The 20613-nt window shown below is 37.6% G+C and overlaps 1 protein-coding gene across 1 annotated transcript in view; it reads left to right on the plus strand.

Moving 5' to 3' along the window:
• KIAA1033 (KIAA1033 ortholog) overlaps positions 1 to 20289 on the plus strand; it is a gene marked incomplete at its 5' end in the record, with an annotated part of 35552 nt that extends 15263 nt beyond the window's left edge. Inside the window, 19 exons of the mRNA XM_010284810.1 lie at positions 783 to 908; positions 2277 to 2384; positions 4181 to 4327; positions 4451 to 4530; positions 5441 to 5546; positions 6366 to 6482; positions 7474 to 7642; positions 7772 to 7926; positions 9481 to 9555; positions 10377 to 10481; positions 12488 to 12622; positions 13346 to 13454; positions 14181 to 14247; positions 14938 to 15024; positions 15527 to 15674; positions 16984 to 17080; positions 17456 to 17652; positions 18667 to 18766; positions 20222 to 20289. Coding sequence (XP_010283112.1) covers positions 783 to 908; positions 2277 to 2384; positions 4181 to 4327; positions 4451 to 4530; positions 5441 to 5546; positions 6366 to 6482; positions 7474 to 7642; positions 7772 to 7926; positions 9481 to 9555; positions 10377 to 10481; positions 12488 to 12622; positions 13346 to 13454; positions 14181 to 14247; positions 14938 to 15024; positions 15527 to 15674; positions 16984 to 17080; positions 17456 to 17652; positions 18667 to 18766; positions 20222 to 20289 — 2196 coding nt within the window. The remainder of the gene's footprint in view (positions 1 to 782; positions 909 to 2276; positions 2385 to 4180; positions 4328 to 4450; positions 4531 to 5440; positions 5547 to 6365; positions 6483 to 7473; positions 7643 to 7771; positions 7927 to 9480; positions 9556 to 10376; positions 10482 to 12487; positions 12623 to 13345; positions 13455 to 14180; positions 14248 to 14937; positions 15025 to 15526; positions 15675 to 16983; positions 17081 to 17455; positions 17653 to 18666; positions 18767 to 20221) is intronic.
• Between the last annotated feature and the right edge of the window lie 324 nt (positions 20290 to 20613).

Genomic DNA, 20613 nt, shown 5'->3' on the forward strand with positions numbered 1-20613 from the left:
TTACTAGTTTTTATATGTATCTCTGCCTGACAGAAATCTGATGAGAATAGGTGTGATAGAAGCATGATCCTGAATCTTCCATATCTAAAGACATACATGTACTAGGATTTGTGGTTTTTACATTTGAATTATTTGCAGTGGACTTAAAATTTTGCTCTGTGGTGATTTGAGTTTCCTACACCATTTGTTATCTTTTCCTACTCTCTCTTTTTATTATTAATACTTCTACTTTGAAGTAAGTTGAATAAAGTTTTTGCCATGCTGTATGTAGTCGACATATTTAAAAGCTTAGCATACATTGATTTAGAAACGATTGCTTTTTTATCATGGGATGTACAGTTCCATTTAGAAAGTGTAGAACTCTGTAAATACTGTCAGTGTATTTATGCCATGGAATCTGGCAGTTTTAGATTTGTTTTAGTGATAGGCTGTTATTTGGGGGGATAGGAGTTGTTTGGTGGGTTGGTTTACAATAGGTCTGAAATTATTAGACCTTTGAGGCTGTGTGATTAATTCACTGACCTGTGTTTATTTTGAATGGCTCTAGGATATGTTAATGAGCAGGTGATCTAATGACTCCTTGACAGTTTTCTAATATCTGCCTAATAAAAGGGTTTCCTTCAGCTTTGGGATCTCAGGCTTGCTTATTAAATGGAGTGGTAGGTTCTCTAGTGTGAAGAGGCAAAAGTTAGCTGTCATGTATGAAGGAAAACAGATAGGACTTACTTGATATGTTGTGAAAATATTCTTTTTTTTTCTCCCCGTACTCATTTTATTTTTAGGGTTTTCTTTATGCATACAGTCTTAGCACCATCATTAAAACTACAATGAATCTCTACATGTCAATGCAAAAACCTATGACCAAAACCTCGGTGAAAGCTCTATGCAGACTTGTGGAACTTCTGAAGGTAGGTCAGTGGATGAAAATTGTTTATTTCATGTAGGCTTTTACAGACAACATTGATCAAACATCACGTATTTAAAAAAAAAACAACCAACCAACCAAAAAACCCCCCAAAAAAACCCTGAGATGGGGAAATGTTTTTGCATGGATGCCTTCTTGTTCAAGACCAGGAGATTTAGGATTCTAGAACTGCTTTTTATGTAACTTATAACTGGCTTCCTTAGTTGGTGTCACAGAATGATTGAGGTTGGAAGGGATCTCCAGAGGTTGTCTGGTCCAACCTCCCCCTGCTCAAGCAGGGCTGCCTAGAGGCGGTTGCCCAGGACAGGGTCCAGATGACTTTTGAATATCTCCAATGGATGGGGACTCCACAACCTCCCTGGGCAACCAGCCTGTGCCAGTGCTCAGTCACCTTCACAGTAAGAAAGTGTTTCCTGATGTTCAGAGGGAGCTCTTGTGTTTCAGCTTATGCCCTTTGCCTCTGGTCCTGTCACTGGGCAGCTCTCAAAAGAGCCTGGCTCTGTTGTCTTTGCACAGGTTTTTTATATTGTATTATATATGGTATATAATAGTATATATTGTATTTTATATATATTGGTAAGAACTACCCCCAAGCCTTCTCTTCTCCAGGCTGAACAGTCCTAGCTCTTTCAGCCTTTCCTCATATGTGAGATGCTCTAGTTCCTTAATTATCTTCCTGGCCCTTGGCTGGACTCTCTCCAGTATGTTCATGTGTCTCATACTGAGGAGCCCAGAACTGGACACAATACTCCAGGTGTGGCCTTACCAGTGCTGAGTGGAAGGGAAGGATCACCTCCCTCAACCTGCTGGCAATACTTTATCTTTGTCTGCATTAGACACCATTAGCCGCCTTTGTGGCAAAGGCACACTGCTGGCTCACGTTGAACTTTGTGTAACCCAGGACCCCTAGGTCCTTTTCTGCCAAGCTGCTTATCAGCTGGATGGTTCCCCAGTATATATTGGTGTATGGGATTGTTCCCTGCCCAGTGCAGGACTTCATACTTCTCTTGGTACTTTTTCCAAAAGGCGAATACTCTGTTTTGAGATAACTTCAGAAAGCACTGGTGGACAGAACTGGATTATTTAAAAACAAAAAAACCCCCAAAAAACCCCCACACCAATAAACCCAAAGAAACCCAGCAAAACTTATATCAGTGCTGAAGCTTCTTACGTTCCTGAATGGTTTCATTTTTCTCAAGTTTCTAAGGGTTAATTGCAACTGCTACTAACAGTACATTACAAAGTGGAAAGAATCTGTACAGTGTGGATGAGTCAGCCATCATAAAGCTAAATTCTAAAGGCAACAGTTTTGGTAACTGCATGAACTATTGTGTTTTGGGATTGACTTTAGGCAATAGAACACATGTTTTACCGAAGAAGTATGGTTGTGGCAGATTCTGTGACGCACATTGCTCAGTATCTGCAGTATCAGGCTCTTCACTCTATTTCTGTAGCCAAGGTATGTAATTCAAGTATAATAGTTAATCTTCCTATTTAAGTGTTTAAAAAAATTTTTATTTTAAATTATTTTTCTTACTTTTGCAAAATCTGTAGCGTAGCGCTGTACCATAACTGACAGGTATATAAGCTTTCCAGTAGGTCAGAGCTTTGCCCTAGAAACTGTACAGCACAGATGGTTATCTGTTTCTGACGAAGAATGGTTCCTCTCTTCCTCTAAACTGCTGCATCTCTTGTCATACTCCTCTTGTGCTCTTTTTAGTTTTTTATTTCTAGTGATTTTCACAAACTGACTTTTTCTTACCTCTTTTCTGATGCACATTTTTAAAGCAATCTGTAATAGGTCTAAGCAAACAGGCTGTTATTTGTTTAAATCTTTGTCTGCTTGTCAAAATAGCTGTAGTTAATACATGATAGCTTACGGTGAATTTATGCCCGCATTAGACACTGTGCGTGTATTTCACCGTGGGGTACAATGGCTTCTGATGGTGAGACACTGTAATACCTACATATTATATCTTTCTATAAGCAAAATCAGTTTACTACACATTTTGCTTATCAAATCTTGAATTTCTGAATTCAGGGCAAATGGGAAAATGAGATTTTATTATACCTGTTTTGATGTATTACTGGTTGTTCTTTCATCACATTCAGTAGCAGAATTACAAAGAACGTATGCTGTTGATATCAGTGCAGCTATTAAATTTTCCTTTTATTTGGCTGTAATCTCAATTTATGGAGATGCCAGATATATATTTTCTAGCATAAGCAAAAAAAAAGTTATAAAAAATGTATCTTTATTTGTACATATCAATATATATCAGGATTAGTATGAACTGAAGAAGTTCCATGCTTCAAAGCTACTAAAAACCCCCGTATCTTCAAACAAACAGTTCACATATATTTAGATAACTTTTATACCCTTTTCAAATAATATCTGTAATTACATTACAAATTATTTCTATGCTTTTAGAAATATGCTGAGACTTGTGTGTTGAGGGCTATCAAAGAGAACGCATCTGTGAACAATTCTTGATATTTTGACGACTACTCAGAAAATATGTAAAAGGCAAATGCTGGTAAATAGAAGGGTTCATTAGTACTAATCTTTTTTAGCTGCTCCATTTTGCTTCTAAGTGGTGTAAGGTCCAAGGCATATAGCTTTAGTGTGTAAGGTTAGGAGCTTCATGTTGAACATATTTTCTTAGAATCGAAGAGGTTTTCTTTAACTCTTTCATGCAACTGTACCCCTTTTGAGTTACACTGCTACTCACAAATACATCTGTGACTTCAACTTCTTAGCCAGAACACTTGGTTCCCTTAATTTATTCATGCAAATATGTTTGCATTTAATCTTTCTGATAAATTAGACTTTTTAGAAAACTGCAAGTTATCGTTATTTCTATGTTTATATATCTTCTGGCTGTTCAGCTATAAACTGGATTTTTGTTACCAAGAACAGGGAGTCACTGATAAAAAAAGAATTAAAAAACTTTAAATTCCAGGTACCTTAGAACTAAAATTGGCATGCAGTCATATGCAGGTTGCACAGTATTTGTATAGTGTATGACGCATGTTCATCTGAACTGCAGCTATTCCACGAGTATAGATAGGTAATACCACTGAATTGACAGAGTAAGTGAATCCGAATTCAGTTAGCTCTGTTCACAAACATAATTTTTTTTCAGAAATACTCAAATTATGTGAAGTCTGTAAGTTTTGGAAAGAAGAGGTAAGCTATTACTTTTGGGCTTAGGTAACTTTTTTTCTGAATTTCTGTGTCTGTCTTTCATCAAGAAAAGAGTAATTTCTGATAAAAAGTACAGTGAGCAACGCCTGGATGTCCTCTCTGCTTTGGTGTTGGCTGAGAACACCCTCAATGGGCCAAGTACAAAACAGAGGCGACTAATTGTTTCCCTTGCACTAAGTGTGGGAACACAGATGGTAAGTGCCATGATTGTTCCAGACCTTTACTCATTTGGTGTAGTATCTTATAAAGAAATCTAATCTTGTCTTTTTTTTTTTTCCTGTTTTCCCTTCCCCCCCCCCCCCCCTTAATTTGTACAGAAAACTTTTAAAGATGAAGAACTCATTCCCCTTCAGTTAGTTCTGAAAAAACTAGACTTGATCAGTGAACTTACGGAGCGGTAAGTAGTGGCACATAATGTATAGAAGGCAGTATAGTGTCACTGGGGGAAGCTGGATCTTCACTGTGCATATTGCAAAATCTGGTAGCTGCATGCTGGAGTTGATTTTTGCATGTATTGTAAACTAGGGATGGACGGAAAAAATTCCAGAGCTAAGCCTGAAGCTTGCTGGTCTTTGAGCAAGTTGTGTTTTACCAAACTGTTGCCACTTAAGTAGTCCACTTCTCTGTTTAGAAATTCTGTCACTTTCTTGGATGACTCAGCTTTGTTAAGCTAAAGTCTTTCTCTTAACCCATTGTGAGTTAATCTCGTCCTGTTTAGGAGATGAGGCTGTTAGTACACATGTGACACCATGTTTTACTGCTGCTGTAGTTTCAGTGGGCACTCAAGTTACATAATGTTGGCCATCTGAAGCCGGGTGAATATCTGGGTTCCATGCATACTTTATGGAGAGAGACAAACACCTTCAGTGGATGACTCATGGGATAAATTCCTGGGATAAGTGTTACACAGAGGTTGTATCAGGAGAGGCCTGTTTCTCTTTTTTGACTTATAGGAGAATCTTGGAATATGTGTTTGACCTCTAGGCTACTAATTGCATGCAATAAGAAAATAGTTATTTATGATTTTACTATAACATTTTGCTATAATTCTTTGAGAGACTGAGTAAACATTTTTTCTAAAGCAGGTACCTTTTATTTATAAATAGCCTAGTGGAAAACAGGAAATAAAAAGCTCTTTAATAAAGAACCTTATTTTGAAGGACAATGCGTCTGGAACATTAAAGGAACCGTGTAAAACTTAGGCTTGAAAAGCAGTTGTCTTTAGTTTAAATACACTAAAATAAGTATCAGTATTCGAAGAATGGCTTCTTCCAATTCTGTGTCTAATAAGTAATCTTGCATTCTAGAGTTCGAGCACAATGTGACTGTTGTTTCTTATACTGGCATCGAGCAGTCTTTCCAATCTATTTAGATGATGTGTATGAAAATGCAGTTGATTCTGCTAGACTGCATGTAAGTAATAATGTTAGCAACTTAGTTTAACAAGTCACTGTAGGGGGAGGGATTTAGAGAGAGGATAAAGCTTAGACTGAAACTCTCTTAAGGAAAAAGCTAAAAGAAAGTAAAACCCAGACAAGAGTTACTACTGAGGCAGAAATTTCTTCTCAGTCTGAAGGATATAAAAGCAATCTTTGTTCTAAATCTAATTAAAGTATATCTCTTAGATTGCTCGAAAAATCTCGGGTTGCTGTTGTTAACTCTGGGTCTCTGTGTGTCTGTCTCTCTATTCCCCTCTTTGTTCATTGTAATTTGAAATGAACACCTTTTGCTAGATTTGAACACTAAGAGCCTTTGTTCCACATTGTGGTTATGTATTTATAAAGCACATACCACTGTGTTCAGTGATGCTGTGTGGAATAGTTGTCCTGTAGCTTTTTCCACCCCCCATCTCTCCTCCCCTCCCCTCTTTGAAGTATCAGGTATTTGCTGCGGAAGTGAACCATGCTTTGGCATGCTAATCCTGATAAAAATCGATCATCTGTTCCAGTATTGTGCATGCCATGGTCAATTACAGTACTAGAATAAATATAGTACAAATAATTTCAAATTAAATAGCTAATAATTATGACCTTTCAGTAAACAGATCAGTAGCAACTAAATACTTCAGGTGAACACATTGACAGGAAGCTTCTGTATGGTTTATGAAGTCTATTTTTAATAAAAGTGAGAAGACTAGCAATTTTGTTTTGTTTGTTAGCTTTGAACACTATTTGAGATGCTGTTGACATGTCTGTCAATCTGTTTGTTAAGCATAATAGTTTCTTTTTTCAGTATATGTTTAGTGCACTGCGGGACTGCGTACCTGCTATGATGTATGCAAGACACTTGGAATCTTATGAGGTGCTTCTGGAATGCTATGACAAAGAAATCATGGAAGCGCTCAATGAGGTAATTTGTTGTGAATGGAAATTATAGGCAACGTTATACTTGGAGTATCTTATAGGCCAGCATCTATTGTACCAAACCTGATATGATCTGTAAAAATAGCAGAGAGACCTTTGAGATTGCTGTGAAGTATTTTAATAAATAAGAAAGTGTTCACTGATATTTTCGTTACTTAAGACCCCTCGTTAATGGTATCTTTGTTGGCTGGGAACATGACAATACTGCACTCTAAATTACATAAGTTGGCAAAACCTCAGTTACAGATTTGACTATGCAGACAGATGAGTGCTTTTTGTCAGATTAGCTACTGCTTGTATGAATACCTAAAATAAGTACTACTGTTCTTAGTATGTATGTATGGCTTTTAGTAGTGAAGGCTCTGTAAATGTAGGTGGCCTCTTTAGTGAATTATTATCTGGAATTATGAAGGTTGTGAGAGAAAGTGTGAACCCAGATTTCCCAAGTCCTACGTTTTAACCTTTGAACCACTCTTTTTGTTTGACTAGTTCAAACACAAACATTACATATTCTGCAGAAAATGAGGCCAAATTGCTTATTGCAAGATCCTTCCTTGCAATAGGGAAAGGACCTAAGTTAGGTCTTACTATTATCGAGATAGATGGCCCTAAGCTTTGTTCCTCTTAAGATGAGAAGTGAGAATACTTAAGTTTAAATTGCGTTAAACTCCTACATGGAAGTTTTAATCATGTACAGAATGGCATTAGGTACCTAAACGTTTATCTTTTCTGAGCTGTGCAGCTTTTTCTTGATATTGTGTACTAGAACAAGAACACAGGAAATAAATATCCTTCTGGTTCACAAGTGTTGATTCACTTTGACTTGTGTGGCCCTGCCAAAGCAAAGCTGTCTTCACTAGTTTAATCAGTCTTGTAGGTATCTCTGGAGAGAGATGTTAGTTCCGCTAACAGCGTTGTAAGCAGACACTGAACGTGACTTCTTTTTTTTTATGTTTTTTTTAAACTTCCCTGAATAGCACTTGCTGGACAAATTATGTAAAGAGATAGAAAAGGACCTGCGCTTATCAGTTCATACACACCTAAAGCTGGATGACAGAAACCCCTTCAGAGTTGGTATGAAGGATCTAGCACACTTCTTCTTTCTGAACCCAATACGTTTTTTCAATCGATTCATTGACATAAAAGGTGAGGAGTTACACATTTTCTTGTCCATTACTTTCATCTCTGTTACAGTTTGACACATCTTTTCACTTCTTTCTACACTTCCCTAGCTAAATAGGTAGTATTTTAGTTCATCTTTCCATGTGTTTACAGCTTATGTAACTCACTATTTGGACAAGACCTTCTACAACTTAACAACTGTAGCTCTTCATGACTGGGCCACCTACAGTGAAATGAGAAACCTAGCAACTCAACGCTATGGTTTAAGTATGACTGAAGCACATCTTCCCAGCCAGACTCTGGAACAGGTACAGTGCCCACAGGACTTTAACATCATTTGTTCCATTACACTGTCATATTAGCTAGTTATTTGACTGACTTGTTAAAGTGAAAGTACCCAAGATTAGCGAACGGTTTGGAAAAAGTGACCTTTAATTTCTGGTTGACTTCTCAGACAGGATCTTTATCTATCTTTGGAGATAACACTGATATCAGTTAATTTCATGTTGGACCTGTATCATTCATTTTTTAACATAAGATTTAATAAAATGAAATCTGGTATACAAAGTCAGAGAACGTTTTCTTGAAAATTCAGTATTGGCAATTTGGCAAGCAATACATCTGCAATACAGCTGTCAAGTCTGGAATGACCTTTGGATGGTGGGTCTTTTCCCTGTTTGTTGCTTGCTTCTCAGCAGGTTCTGCTTTGTGATCATCAGGAGAAACTTTTTCACAGGCTGGACATGGAGGACTTTGGGACATCCATGCTTAGCTTAATAGGGGAGTGACTCAGAGCCTTTTATAAACTTCTAAACATGGTTACATCTAGAGTAAAGTTGTAGTTTCATCAAGTTAATGGTGAAGGCATTCGCTGTTACAGGGTCAATGCAAAAGAAATAAAACTTGCATGTTTCTGAAGACTTCCCTTCAACAGTTTTAGTATCTTAAATATTTTTAGCAGTTAGCTTCATTCCCTCATTTGGATTAGCAAATTGGTGAAAGCTTTTAGAAATACAGCCTCTTTTTTTCTTATGTTCATGAGGGCTGTGTCTTCTGAAGTTGAAAGAGGGCATAGAACTAAGAACTGCAGCTGCTTCTTGGTACACAAGTGCTGTGGATTAGTTTCTATTTCTGGCTTTGGCTTTCTATTGGCAATATTTGACCATCATGTTGTTATAAAGAATTAAATAATTTCACAACACTGATTTCATAACATCCATTCTGATATGAGCTTTACTTCAAAACAAAGACACCCCACAATCCATTCCCCCTCAGCCCCAGCAAAATCCTGATAAAATCCTTAGCACAAGTGAAAATAGAGTGTATAGATTAAATAGCATCCTCTCTATGCATAATGATACTAAAGGGGCTGCTTCAAGCAAAACAATTGTAAAACTTGTATTGTAAATACACAAAACTTCAGTCTTCTAGACGGGTTGGGCAAAACTATATCAAAAGGATGATAGTTGCTTATGTCTGTAGAAATCTCTAAGGCAAGATTCCATTTTCTGGAATCTGAGAACAGCCAAATCTCAGGGTTTTTTTTTTTCTTTATTTTTTTTTTATTTGGGCTTGTGGAATACACTGGAGGATTCCTTATTTTTAGTGGAAGTTGGAAAAAACCATCCAGAAGTGTAAATGTTAAAACATGAGCTGAGCTACTTTTTATCTCCTCTAAGCATTATCTTACAGACACTGAATAAAAATTAAGAGATTCTTTGTTTTGCAAAGCGAAAACATTGCTTTCTAAAATGCTTTCAAGTAACTACAGAAATAGTATTTGCATACCTTGGTGGTTAGGCATGTCAGTAGTTCCTGAGAATTTTTATCATAATAATTCTCAAAAGATAATGTTGTTTCAGGGTCTGGATGTTTTGGAAATAATGAGAAATATTCATGTTTTTGTATCCCGCTACCTCTACAATCTGAATAATCAGGTAAGGTATATCCCATACTTATTCCTGGATTTGGCTCTGATTTGAAGGTGTTGAGAAATGCAGAGTAGTATACATGTAAGAAAACCCTAAGCTAACCATAGATAATAACAAGCTGTAAACCAGCTATTGCTGCTCTGGAAAAACATCTTTCGCGTTGCTGTAGGTAGGTCTCAGAGAATATTCTCTAAGCATGTTTTGAGTATGGTGTGCCAGTAGGATCACTCCATGTCAAGTATTTCAGTGAAGCTAGGAGAAGGCAGCAAGGATAATTGTTTGCTATATAACGACACACCAAATACATGATTTTTCAACTTTAAAAAAGGGTATCTGAAAATATATTATTAGAGAGATGAAGCAGTGAATGACATGGAGAACAATTGCAGGGAACAACCCTTCGTGGTTTCTTGCAATGCAAGAATGAGGGGCCTGCTATGAAAATGAGTGGTTTCCTTAAAGAGAAGGAAGTACTTTTTCTCATAGCACATAATTCAGTAGTGGAACCCCATTGCTGTGGTGGGGCCAAAAGTACAAACAGGTGCCAAAAGAGTTTAGGCCAATTAATGTAGGATATAGTCTCAATAAATATGAGACTTTGGATGCAACATCTGTCTTGGAATTGTTGAGTAACTGCTTTGCAGAAATTGGAAGAGCCTGCCAGATAAAGTTTATTGTATGCATGCTTTATTTTCTAGGTTCTTTCCCTAATCACGAGTTATTAGCTGCTCTTGGAAATAGGATATGGGCTACCTAGACTGATAATTTATCACAGAATCAATTTTGGGTAAATAACTTTATATTCCTCCCCCTCCCCCCGCTTCCAGATCTTCATTGAAAGAACAAGTAATAACAAACACTTGAACACTATCAATATCCGACACATTGCCAATTCAATTCGAACTCATGGAACAGGAATCATGAACACAACAGTGAGTATCTTTTTTGTTTGTTTTTTTTTCAATAGTGCACAAAAGCCTCCAAAATCTTGCATGTCCTAATGATTTATTTGGTTGTGCAGTTTTAATAATGACTTCAGTTACTCAAAAAAATGCTGTTACGTTATTCCCTGGTGATGTAGATTTATTCATTTCTGATTGTGAGTAAAGTTATTTATGCAGACATGTGAAGTAATTGAGATGTGAAGGGTGGAAGTGTGCTTCTGCCTTGTGGGAAATAGTTTTAGAAGACTTTCAGGAAGTGAAAGGTATGTCAGAAGGTTATGCAGATTCCACAACTTGACTGAGGAAGTTGAGCTTGTCTGCCCTTTTCAACTTGAAATGTCTGTATTGCTTCAAAAAGGACAGTCACCGGATATTCCAGTCATAAACTAATAGCTGTGTAGGGCAGGTCATCGAATTGAAATAGCTAATTTGTCCCTTGCTCCCTCTGCCCTTCCTGGAAGAAAGTAGAATCATAGAATCTTTGGGCTGAAAGGGACCTTTTGTGGTCATCTAGTCCAACTGCCCTGCAATGAGCGGGGACATCTTCAACTAAATCAGGCTGCTCAGAGCCCTGTCCAACCTGACCTGGAATGTGTCAAGGGATGGGGTGTCTACTACCTTTCTGGGCAATCACCCTCATTGTGAAAAATTTTGTCTTTATATCTAGTCTAAATCTACCCTTTGTTAGTTTAAAACCACTACCCCTTGTCCTATCACCATAGGCCCTGCTAGAAAGTCTGTCCTCATCTCTTATAAGCCCCCTTGAACTACTGGAAGACTCCAGTAAGGTCTCCCTGGAACCTTCTCTTCTCCAGGATGAACAACCCCAACTCTCAGCCTTTCTTTATAGGAGAGGTGTTCCATCCCTCTGATCATTTTGGTGACCCTCCTCTGGACCTACTCCAGTAGGTCCATGTCTTTCCTGTGCTGAGGGCTCCAGAGCTGGACACAGGACCCCAGGTGGGGTCTCACCAGAGCGGAGCAGAGGGGCAGAATCACCTCCCTCGACCTGCTGGCCACGCTGCTTTGGATGCAGCCCAGGATACAGTTGACCTTCTTGGCTGCAAAAGCACATTACTGGTTCATGTCCAGCTTTTCATCCACCAGTACCTCCGAAGTCCTTCTTGGCAGGGCTGCTCTCAATTCCCTTCATCCAGCAGCCTGTATTGATACCAGGGGTTGCCCCAACCCAGGTGCAGGACCCTGCACTTGGTCTTGTTGAACCTCATGAGGTTCATGTGGGCCCATTCCTCGAGCTGTCCAGTTCCATCTGGATGGCATCCTGTCCCTTAGGTGTGTAAGCCACACCACTCAGCTTGGTGTTGTCTGCAAACTTGCTGAGGGTGCACTCGATTCCACTGTCTATGTCATTGATGAAGATATTAAAGAGTACTGGTCCCAATACCCCTGAGGGACACCGCTCATTACCAGTCTCCATCTGGACATTAGGCCATTGACCACTACCCTCTGGATGCCACCATCTAACCAATTCCTCATCCACCCAACAGTCCACCCATCAAATCCACTTCTCTGCAATTTAAAGAGAAGGATGTTGTGGGGGGCCGTGTCCGAGGCCTTACAGAAGTCCAGATAGACAACATCGGTAACTCTTCCCTTGTCCCACTGATGTGGTCACTCCATCATAGAAGGCCACTAGGTTGGTCAGGCAGGACTTGCCCTTGGTGAAGCCATGCTGGCTGTCTCGAATCATCTCCCTGTCCTCCATGTGCCTTAGCATAGCTTCTAGGAGGATCTGCTCCATGATTTCTGATTCCTACTCTGTTCCATGAGTAGGCCTTCCAGGAGAAGGGTTTTCTTTATTCTTTTACACCGGTGGAATTAAAAAGATAAGTTGAGAATAACAAGTTGAAGTAAACTGTGCAGAAGGTTCCATATAAATACAAGTTACTCTGGAATCCACTGAAAACAGGTCGCTAGATATGCCTGTTACTTTGCTAACTTGCTTGATTTGACTTTCTTTTTTCTTCTTCTAGGTAAACTTCACTTACCAATTCTTGAGGAAAAAGTTTTATATTTTTAGCCAGTTCATGTATGATGAACATATCAAATCCAGACTTATCAAAGACATCAGATTCTTCAGGGAAGTCAAAGATCAAAATGATCACAAGGTATAGTAATTTTTGAAGGACTGAGAGTAACTTGGCTAAAAGAAGTGCTACTTTCATGTGACTGAAGGTGCACCAAATAATAACATTCCTATTATTTAAATGTGTGTCTCCAGGCAAGGTGACAGCTTTTGTCCTAGCAAAATGCAGTGTTACAAACATCTGTGTTTAGGATGGCTTTGTTTCATTCTGGCTGTTCTGTAAATATGACGTTGGCCAAAATCATTCTCTCAGTGACCTGAAAACAATGATTTGATGGATCTAAACTTCTGGTCCAAATCATGCTTAACAGTTGTTGTCAGTTTTGAATAATAAGATTACTCAAATTGAATGCAGAATGATGTGAACATGTAGTACATATTCTAGTATGTCAAGATTTGGGGACGTCTGATTTTCCATGGTGGAAAATTGATTTCTCAACAATGTGAGATAAACGTATTTAGTGAAATAGACTGCTTGCTTCTTTGTATGTCAAGTGCTTATTTCTTTTAGGAATACTTTCTTGTTCACAGTAACACTTCTATTTCATTTCTCAGCTTGCAGATGTGGCTTGGACAAATGACTTTTGTCAACTAATATAGACAGGGAGTTGTATAATTTAAAAAAAAAAAGCTATAGATGTGAGGTAGGAATACATTGCAAATAGAATTGTATTGACATGATGAAAAAATAGTTTTTAAAGGAGAAGTAATTATTCTTACAAATTATTCTAAAATATTTTTCTAGTATCCCTTTGAAAGAGCAGATAAATTCAACCGTGGCATCAGGAAACTTGGAATAACCCCGGATGGCCAGAGCTATCTTGACCAGTTCAGACAACTCATAAGTCAAATTGGTATGAAATGCTGTCTAAGACAATGTTATAAATGTTATTAAATGAAGAGATCCTCATTGTCTAATAAATGAACTTTTAGCACAGGTTAAAAATAGATTTAACTCCAGTCAGATGGAAAACACTTCACTTGTACCGCACGTGAAATAAATATTCTCATCTAATTACACAGAAATGGCCCTTGCATGTCTCAATCTAAAATATAGCTACAGCTTGCATAGATGCCTGTTCCCTTTTAAGTTCTTCTTTTCTTTATGTTGTGGAACTGACTTTTATCCAGATGGAATGTGTTTCCCAGTAAAAAAGTAGTACTCTTAAGTTCATGTATTTCAGAAAATGGCCATATATCCAGCTGAAGTAACTGTGAGTGGTGCATGACTTTACAGTGGTATTTTTAGCCCTTGATACTGTAGATGTGCAGGATAGATCTAAACTTGCAAGCATTTAATGTGCCCAGTGGAAAGAGTTTATACTATTTGGCCTTTATGCTATCACGGAAGTGAACACAACCTTGCTAAGATGATGCATTTGTGTTTTATTTCTCTATATAGACTTGATATCGGGGTTCAATGTAACTCTTTTAACTTGGCTTTCAGAACAGATTCTTTGCCAGAACTATATGGCAACTTTAATTTACATTTCAGAGCTTACAGGGGTTATGAAGGGTCTGTGTGTATTTAAGTAGTTATAAATTACTTCCTTGTTTGTTTTTTTTTCTTGTTTTTAAAGGCAACGCTATGGGTTATGTACGAATGATAAGATCTGGTGGACTTCACTGCTGTAGTAGTGCAATTAGGTACTTCCACAAATATTTCACTTTTCTGTTTGCTCCTTCTCATTCCTTTGCTCCCTATTCATGCTGATATTCCCTAGGTTCTTACCTATCCTCCATAAATTTTGAAAAAGTCTGTTTTTATGCATTCATTGAAGTGGAATTATCAAAACCAGTGCTAGAATTCAGTACTGTACAATCATTGCCATAAACCACTAAAAATCAAACCAATTCTGTGGAAAACTGCTGCAAAATAGAATGTACATGTAAGTCACTAGTCCTTAATTAAGTCAGTAATTCCTGATGTTAATCACTTTGAGGGTATGTTAAGGAAAAATAGTACAAGCCTTGATGAACTTGGAAAAAATATTTCTTTCTGTATAGATGATTGTGTTTATTTAAGGTCATTAAAACATAGTGACTTTTACATACAAAGAAATAGTTTTCTTGCAAACAATAGTAAACTTAGAGTTATCAAGGGCAGCAAGTGCTAGAGAGAGGAGATGGTAGCCTGGTAAAAGCAGAAGAACAAATAATGTTGTGTGTGCTTAGAAGTGAATTTAATAGTGCCTGGATGAGAATGGTATGGCAGATGTGATATTAACTTCAAGTAAGTAGTTTGAGCCCGGAAGACTGAATTAACTAAGTTATAAATTATGGTAGATACTTAGTGAACATACACAGTTGAGCATAATCCTAACAGTAAATTTTCAGGTTTGTTCCTGATCTGGAAGATATTGTTAACTTTGAAGAGCTGGTGAAAGAAGAAGGACTCTCAGAAGAAACTCAAAAAGCAGCAAGGTACCCTAACATCATGCTGTTGAGGTCTAGAGCAGGGACAGCGGGAGAGCATTGTAATTTTAAAATTATCAGTGCGGCTATTGGCTGCATTTTGGTGTATGTGTTAAAAGTTCAACTGACCTTATGCAAAAATACTTGCTCTTCTTCAAAGCAGAGAAAATAGAAGCAGTTGTTTTAAAAATGCGAAGTGGCATTTGTACTAATAAGACTGTTAGAACCTGGTTTGTTGATAAAATCTTCATGGTTTAAAAGGCTAGCAAGCTTCCCTCACCACGTGTCTGACATCAACTTCTAGAATGTTCGGGGCCTTAGGAAAAAAAGTAGTCTATTTGTAGACCTTTTTTGAGAAAACTAAATCAATAAACATGATTCAAGGTGGCTGTAGAGGTAGGGTGTAGTCTTGGACACTCTGGTCTGAATACCAGATTGTGGGTGTAGCCAAAGTGAGTAAGCAAAGAAACTTCGAGCAGAAACCAGGTAACACATTGATTATCCTTTGCAGGCAGTTGGACTCTGTCCTCAGTGACCTCACACGTAACTTTGCAGAAGGAACGGAGTACTTCAAAATGCTTGTGGATGTATTTGCTCCTGAATTCCGCAGTCCAAAGAATATGCATTTGCGGAATTTCTATGTAATTGTTCCCCCGCTGGTTAGTATTTTTCTGTGTACCAGTACTTATTTTTAAAAAAAAAGTATCAGATCGGATTTGTGTTTAAATATTTTGTACTAGGCTGTTGACTAGCATATTCTACTTTCTTCCCTCATTGAGTGGGATTGTTTTGAGTGTGGCTTTACTTATAGTTGTCCAAAGCTATGTTTTTCTTTATTTACATCAATTCATGTACTAGCACTCAAAAGGTAACTTTAAAAACTACTTCTGTTTGAATCAAATGTGGAGAAGCTGAGATGAAAAAGGAGGAATTGTAACAGCAAGGATGAAAGGAGTTTAAAACTATGTTCTTCAGCTCTAATGTGGTGCTCGCTCTGCATTGCATTAGATATCTTTAGGCTCTTTTAATATCATGTTCTAATGCAGTAAAATTGGGGCCCTCTCTGTTGCAATTGGACCTGCTCTTGCTAATAAGCTTTGTTTAAAAAACAGTCCAACTGAATTGAGATGATGCACACTTGAGTGTAGCATTCTGGGCATTTGAAAGCAGTTCAGTTTGAAGGCCTAAATGATCTAAAACAAATTCATGTGTAACATCCCATCTTAGAAACTGATTTGGAATGCTGATGAGCCATAAATTTAAGACTGAGAGGACAGGTATATCATGGTGATAGAAGTGAGGGGAAAGTAAAGACTCATGACACACAGTTTTGTTCTTTTTCCTTCCGGTTTGTGGAGTTTTTTCTGACAAATACAGTTTCAGGAATATACCATCCATTTTAGTTTTAAAAAGGCATTTCAGTGTAGTTAAATTTGAAACTGTCATAGGTTTTCAAGAAGTTGTTAATGTACACACACTTCTGTGTCTCAAGAGTAGTTACTGCCTACAAACACATACCTGCCGCTCAATATTATTACCTGGATCTATTGTTCAACATCATCGTAAATGTAAGACTATTGAAATATTTTGACTGTTTTCTAAATAGAGTGAGATAATATCCTGTAGCTTTAAAACACTAATATCTTTAAGCTTTCCAGGAACCCGGGCTATTTTAATTATCCTTTAATTGTCTATATGTTTACCTCTAGTACACCAAGAGAATGTGAAGTGATAGTCTGACAAGAACAGGAAAGATGAGATGTACCTTTTGGTTTTCTACTTATGCATATGTTTTCGAAAGCTTAGAAAAAGGACAAGTTTTCATACAAAAATACCTAATGATGGGAGACACAATTAGCATAGTTTTGGGCATGGAATTATATTCATAGGTAACAGCATGTATGTGAATACCTTTAAAAATTTCTGAGTCTCTCTTGATGATTCCAAGACAGCTTTTCACTCTTCCAGACACTTAATTTTGTAGAGCATTCAATCAGTTGCAAGGAGAAGTTGAATAAGAAGAACAAAAGTGGAGCATCTTTCACTGATGATGGCTTTGCCATGGGTAAGTTTCAGCCTGGTGACTAGCCTTTGGGTAAGCCAACATAATGAATATTTGCAAGAAAAGTTTTGTTTATATTTTTTATGTTCCCATAATTAAAAAGTCTGTAACTTAAATTTGGTCTGTCTTGGTCTCAGCACAATGGATTTGAGGGCTGCTGCTGTGTTCAAAGTCTCCTAAGCATGGAATAGCTGAGTATGGGAGCAGACAGTATTGTTGTATGTTGGTGCTCTCCAATTTCTTTCAAAGCTTGCAGACCTCAGCAGATGAAAAAGTATGCAAGTCTTTGGATAAGTTGTGAGGTTTTCAAAAATTGAAGCTTGTTATGTTTTACAAATCGAATGTTGACTTTGGTACATGGTTTGTTGATGACTATAGGTGTGGCTTACATTCTGAAGCTTTTGGATCAGTACCAGGAGTTTGATTCTCTGCACTGGTTCCAGTCTGTTAGAGAGAAGTATGTGAAGGAAATAAGGGCAGTAGCTAAGCAACAGAATGTGCAGTCCACCAATCAAGATGAAAAACTACTACAAACTATGAACCTTACCCACAAGCGACTGGAAGTTTGTTTACAGGTATAGCATGGGTCTAGTTACCTGTTCTGTATTGAGTTCTGCGCTTACCCATCGCAATTCAGGTATCTGTTTTCTGATGAAGTTTATCAAAAGCAAAAAACATAGAACATTGTCTACAGCAACAATGCAAAGAGTATAAAGACTTGAGGTGTGTGATCTGAAGGGGATGTTAAATGTTTGTGATCCTTCAGTGAAGGAGGAACTTGACCTGGTTGATTGGAAGTCTTTGTCCCATGGAGTTTGAAATCTAATGCAACTAAAACCTAAATGCTTAAATAGGAGAGAATAACTTTTTGGTTAAACTTGATTTTGCATAACACTGTGAACCCTCAGAGTTCCTTGTGTGTTCATTCTGAGCTGCAAAGTTTGAATGATGCAGTAGCTGTCAGATAGAGGAAACGTGCATCTGAATTTTGAAGCGTAGTGGTTCAGGTTTCATTGGTGGTATAAAAGCATTCTTTTTCTCTGCTCTTGATTTGAGGAGGCTGTGGGATGAATCTGTAGTGGGCTATTTATATATAGCCCATGATTACATTCTCTAAAAGCACATCTGTTGTTGAAATAGATAAAGCCCTGTACGTCCTCATGACTCCCACGAGTGTGCACTGTGTCTGATCCTCTGCTGTTAAAAAAACCACATCACTGAACCTTGTTCAAAAACTCATCAAGCTTGTGGTCATTTAAATTACTGGCTTGCATGATCACCCATGGGCAAGTTCCTCCAAATTCTCACTGCTGCTACAAACCTAATTTTCAGCCTCAGTAGATAGGTGACAGATTTATTGCGCTGATGCTGCTTTGCTTAAATTACCCTTTAAAGTTTTTGGCTGACATTTGCTTTGTAAAATGCATGTGAACGAAGTATGAATGGAGGAAGATTTTTCAAGAGCATTTAAGTCATTTAGATATTGAAATCTAGTTGCCTTATAAACGGGACTTCTAAGAAGTATCTATTGGTCTACAGATTCGTTCTTGTGATACACTGACACTTCTCCTCTGTATCTTTTCCCTTAGGAATTTGAACTCCTTTATTTCTCACTAAGTAGTGCAAGAATTTTTTTCAGAGCAGATAAAACTGCAGCAGAAGAAAACCAGGAAAAGAAAGAAAAAGAAGGTGAGCGAATGCTATATGTAGAACATTTTGGCTCATGAGAGAGTGTCCCTTAGTAGGGGAAGTGTTTTTTTCTTTTTTTCATAGCTACTTTCTTGGTAGTGGGTTGATTCGGTATTCCAGAAAGTTTTATGGGTCAAGGATGATTGAGGAGTCAAAAACAGTTCAGAGGCCCTCTTTGGAATGGGTGAATTGTAATCTGGGCTTGGAGAGGGAGGCAAAAGAACCCAACACCACAAAAAAACCCAACCAAACCAAAAAAGTCTGGAACAGGGAGAATTGCATTCTTGCAGTAATAGTAAATTCAGTAACTTCAGCATCGTACTTACCTTGTCAATTACCAGTTTTGACAATGACAGCCTTTTCTGCACAGCCTTAACTGATGTGAAACAAACTGCTGTGTTTCACTAGTTGTTTAGCAGCTATTTTTCCACTTATGTAGTGGAAAGATCATAGGCAGATGATGTGGATACTATATGTGACTTTCAGATGTTTATGATATATTTTGGTCTACCATTGAATTATATTCAAAGGGTAAGATCTTTAATTTCTGCTATGGTCTCTTGACTAGGTAACATGGGTATTTTGTGTTTTATATTCATGCTTATATATTCTCCTTCATGAATTCTGGAAGATTCTTTTGGGTATAGGAAAATTCCTTTCAAAGAAGTGAGAATATTCCCAAGGATTATGATATAGAAGTGCAGTTCAGTCACAAGTTACTTAGAAACTCAGTTAGCGGTATATTAAAAATTGAATTGGTAACTGATTTTCCACTGTAGTTCTGACAAAGACCTGTGAGGTTACAGTCACTGAACCAAAGATCAGTTTTCTTCTGTACTAGGGAAATAGTTTACAAAGAAAGAAGTCTTTTAGCATGAATTTATATTTGATCATATTCAGTGACGTTGCTCAAATAATTGTTCAGCTCAAAAAGGAAAAAAACCCCAAACAAATAAACCAAAAAACCTACAAGCATTGTGATGAGTAAGAATAGACCTATTATCCTGGCTTCTTTAGGGGAGGGTTCTGTAGAACAGCAGTTACTTAATTATATTTCAGGTTAAATATTCACTGTTGTGCTACGTGTTCAGTCCTCTGTAAAATGCGTGTTGTGGTGAGAGAAGCTTGCAATGTGTAGCAGGGGGAAAAGATTTGAACATGGTGATATCTTTGCCTTCTACTGTAATATTTGGACTTGGACTCCGCAAAATGTTTAAGCATGTGTATGTAATCTTTACACAAGTTCTACTGATTGAAGAAACTTTGCACCCCAGGTAGAGATTTCTTCATAGGGCCAGGACCCTTTATGCTGCAAGGTCAGTTTGCATATGCTGACCATGGTATACTGTATAGAGTGTGTTACGACATCAGCATAATATATATGCTAAGACTTTGTTTTTACTGCCTTGGATAAAATGTTAAACATGATCCATGTCTTCAATTTTTATTTTTTAGAAGAATCTGTCAAAGCAAGCAACGGAGACCTTTCCAACTCTACGCCTGCAGATCCTGTTGTGAAATGATATGGCTGGTATGGGTGATGATTACTTACTCAATTCATGTTCTTGTCGTTATCAGTAACACTCTAGGGGTAGAAGCTCTGGATTTGATTTACTTGCTCTGTTAAACCCAAGAGAAAATGTACAGTAGTATACTAGTATCCAGTCAGGCTAGGTCTGTGTTTGTCTGCGTTTCCTGTAGAAACTCCTATTTTTCAGGAGTTTACATTATTTACAGCACTTTCTTTAGATTGCAAATAATTATATAACCTGTTGACCTTGGAGGTAGTTAAAGTACAGATGTGCAGATCAAAAAAAAAATCTTACTACGTTTTTAGATGCATTCCT

This window comes from Phaethon lepturus, unplaced genomic scaffold (genome assembly GCF_000687285.1).
Source record: "Phaethon lepturus isolate BGI_N335 unplaced genomic scaffold, ASM68728v1 scaffold1564, whole genome shotgun sequence".
In the NCBI taxonomy this organism is placed as follows: Eukaryota; Metazoa; Chordata; class Aves; order Phaethontiformes; family Phaethontidae; genus Phaethon; species Phaethon lepturus.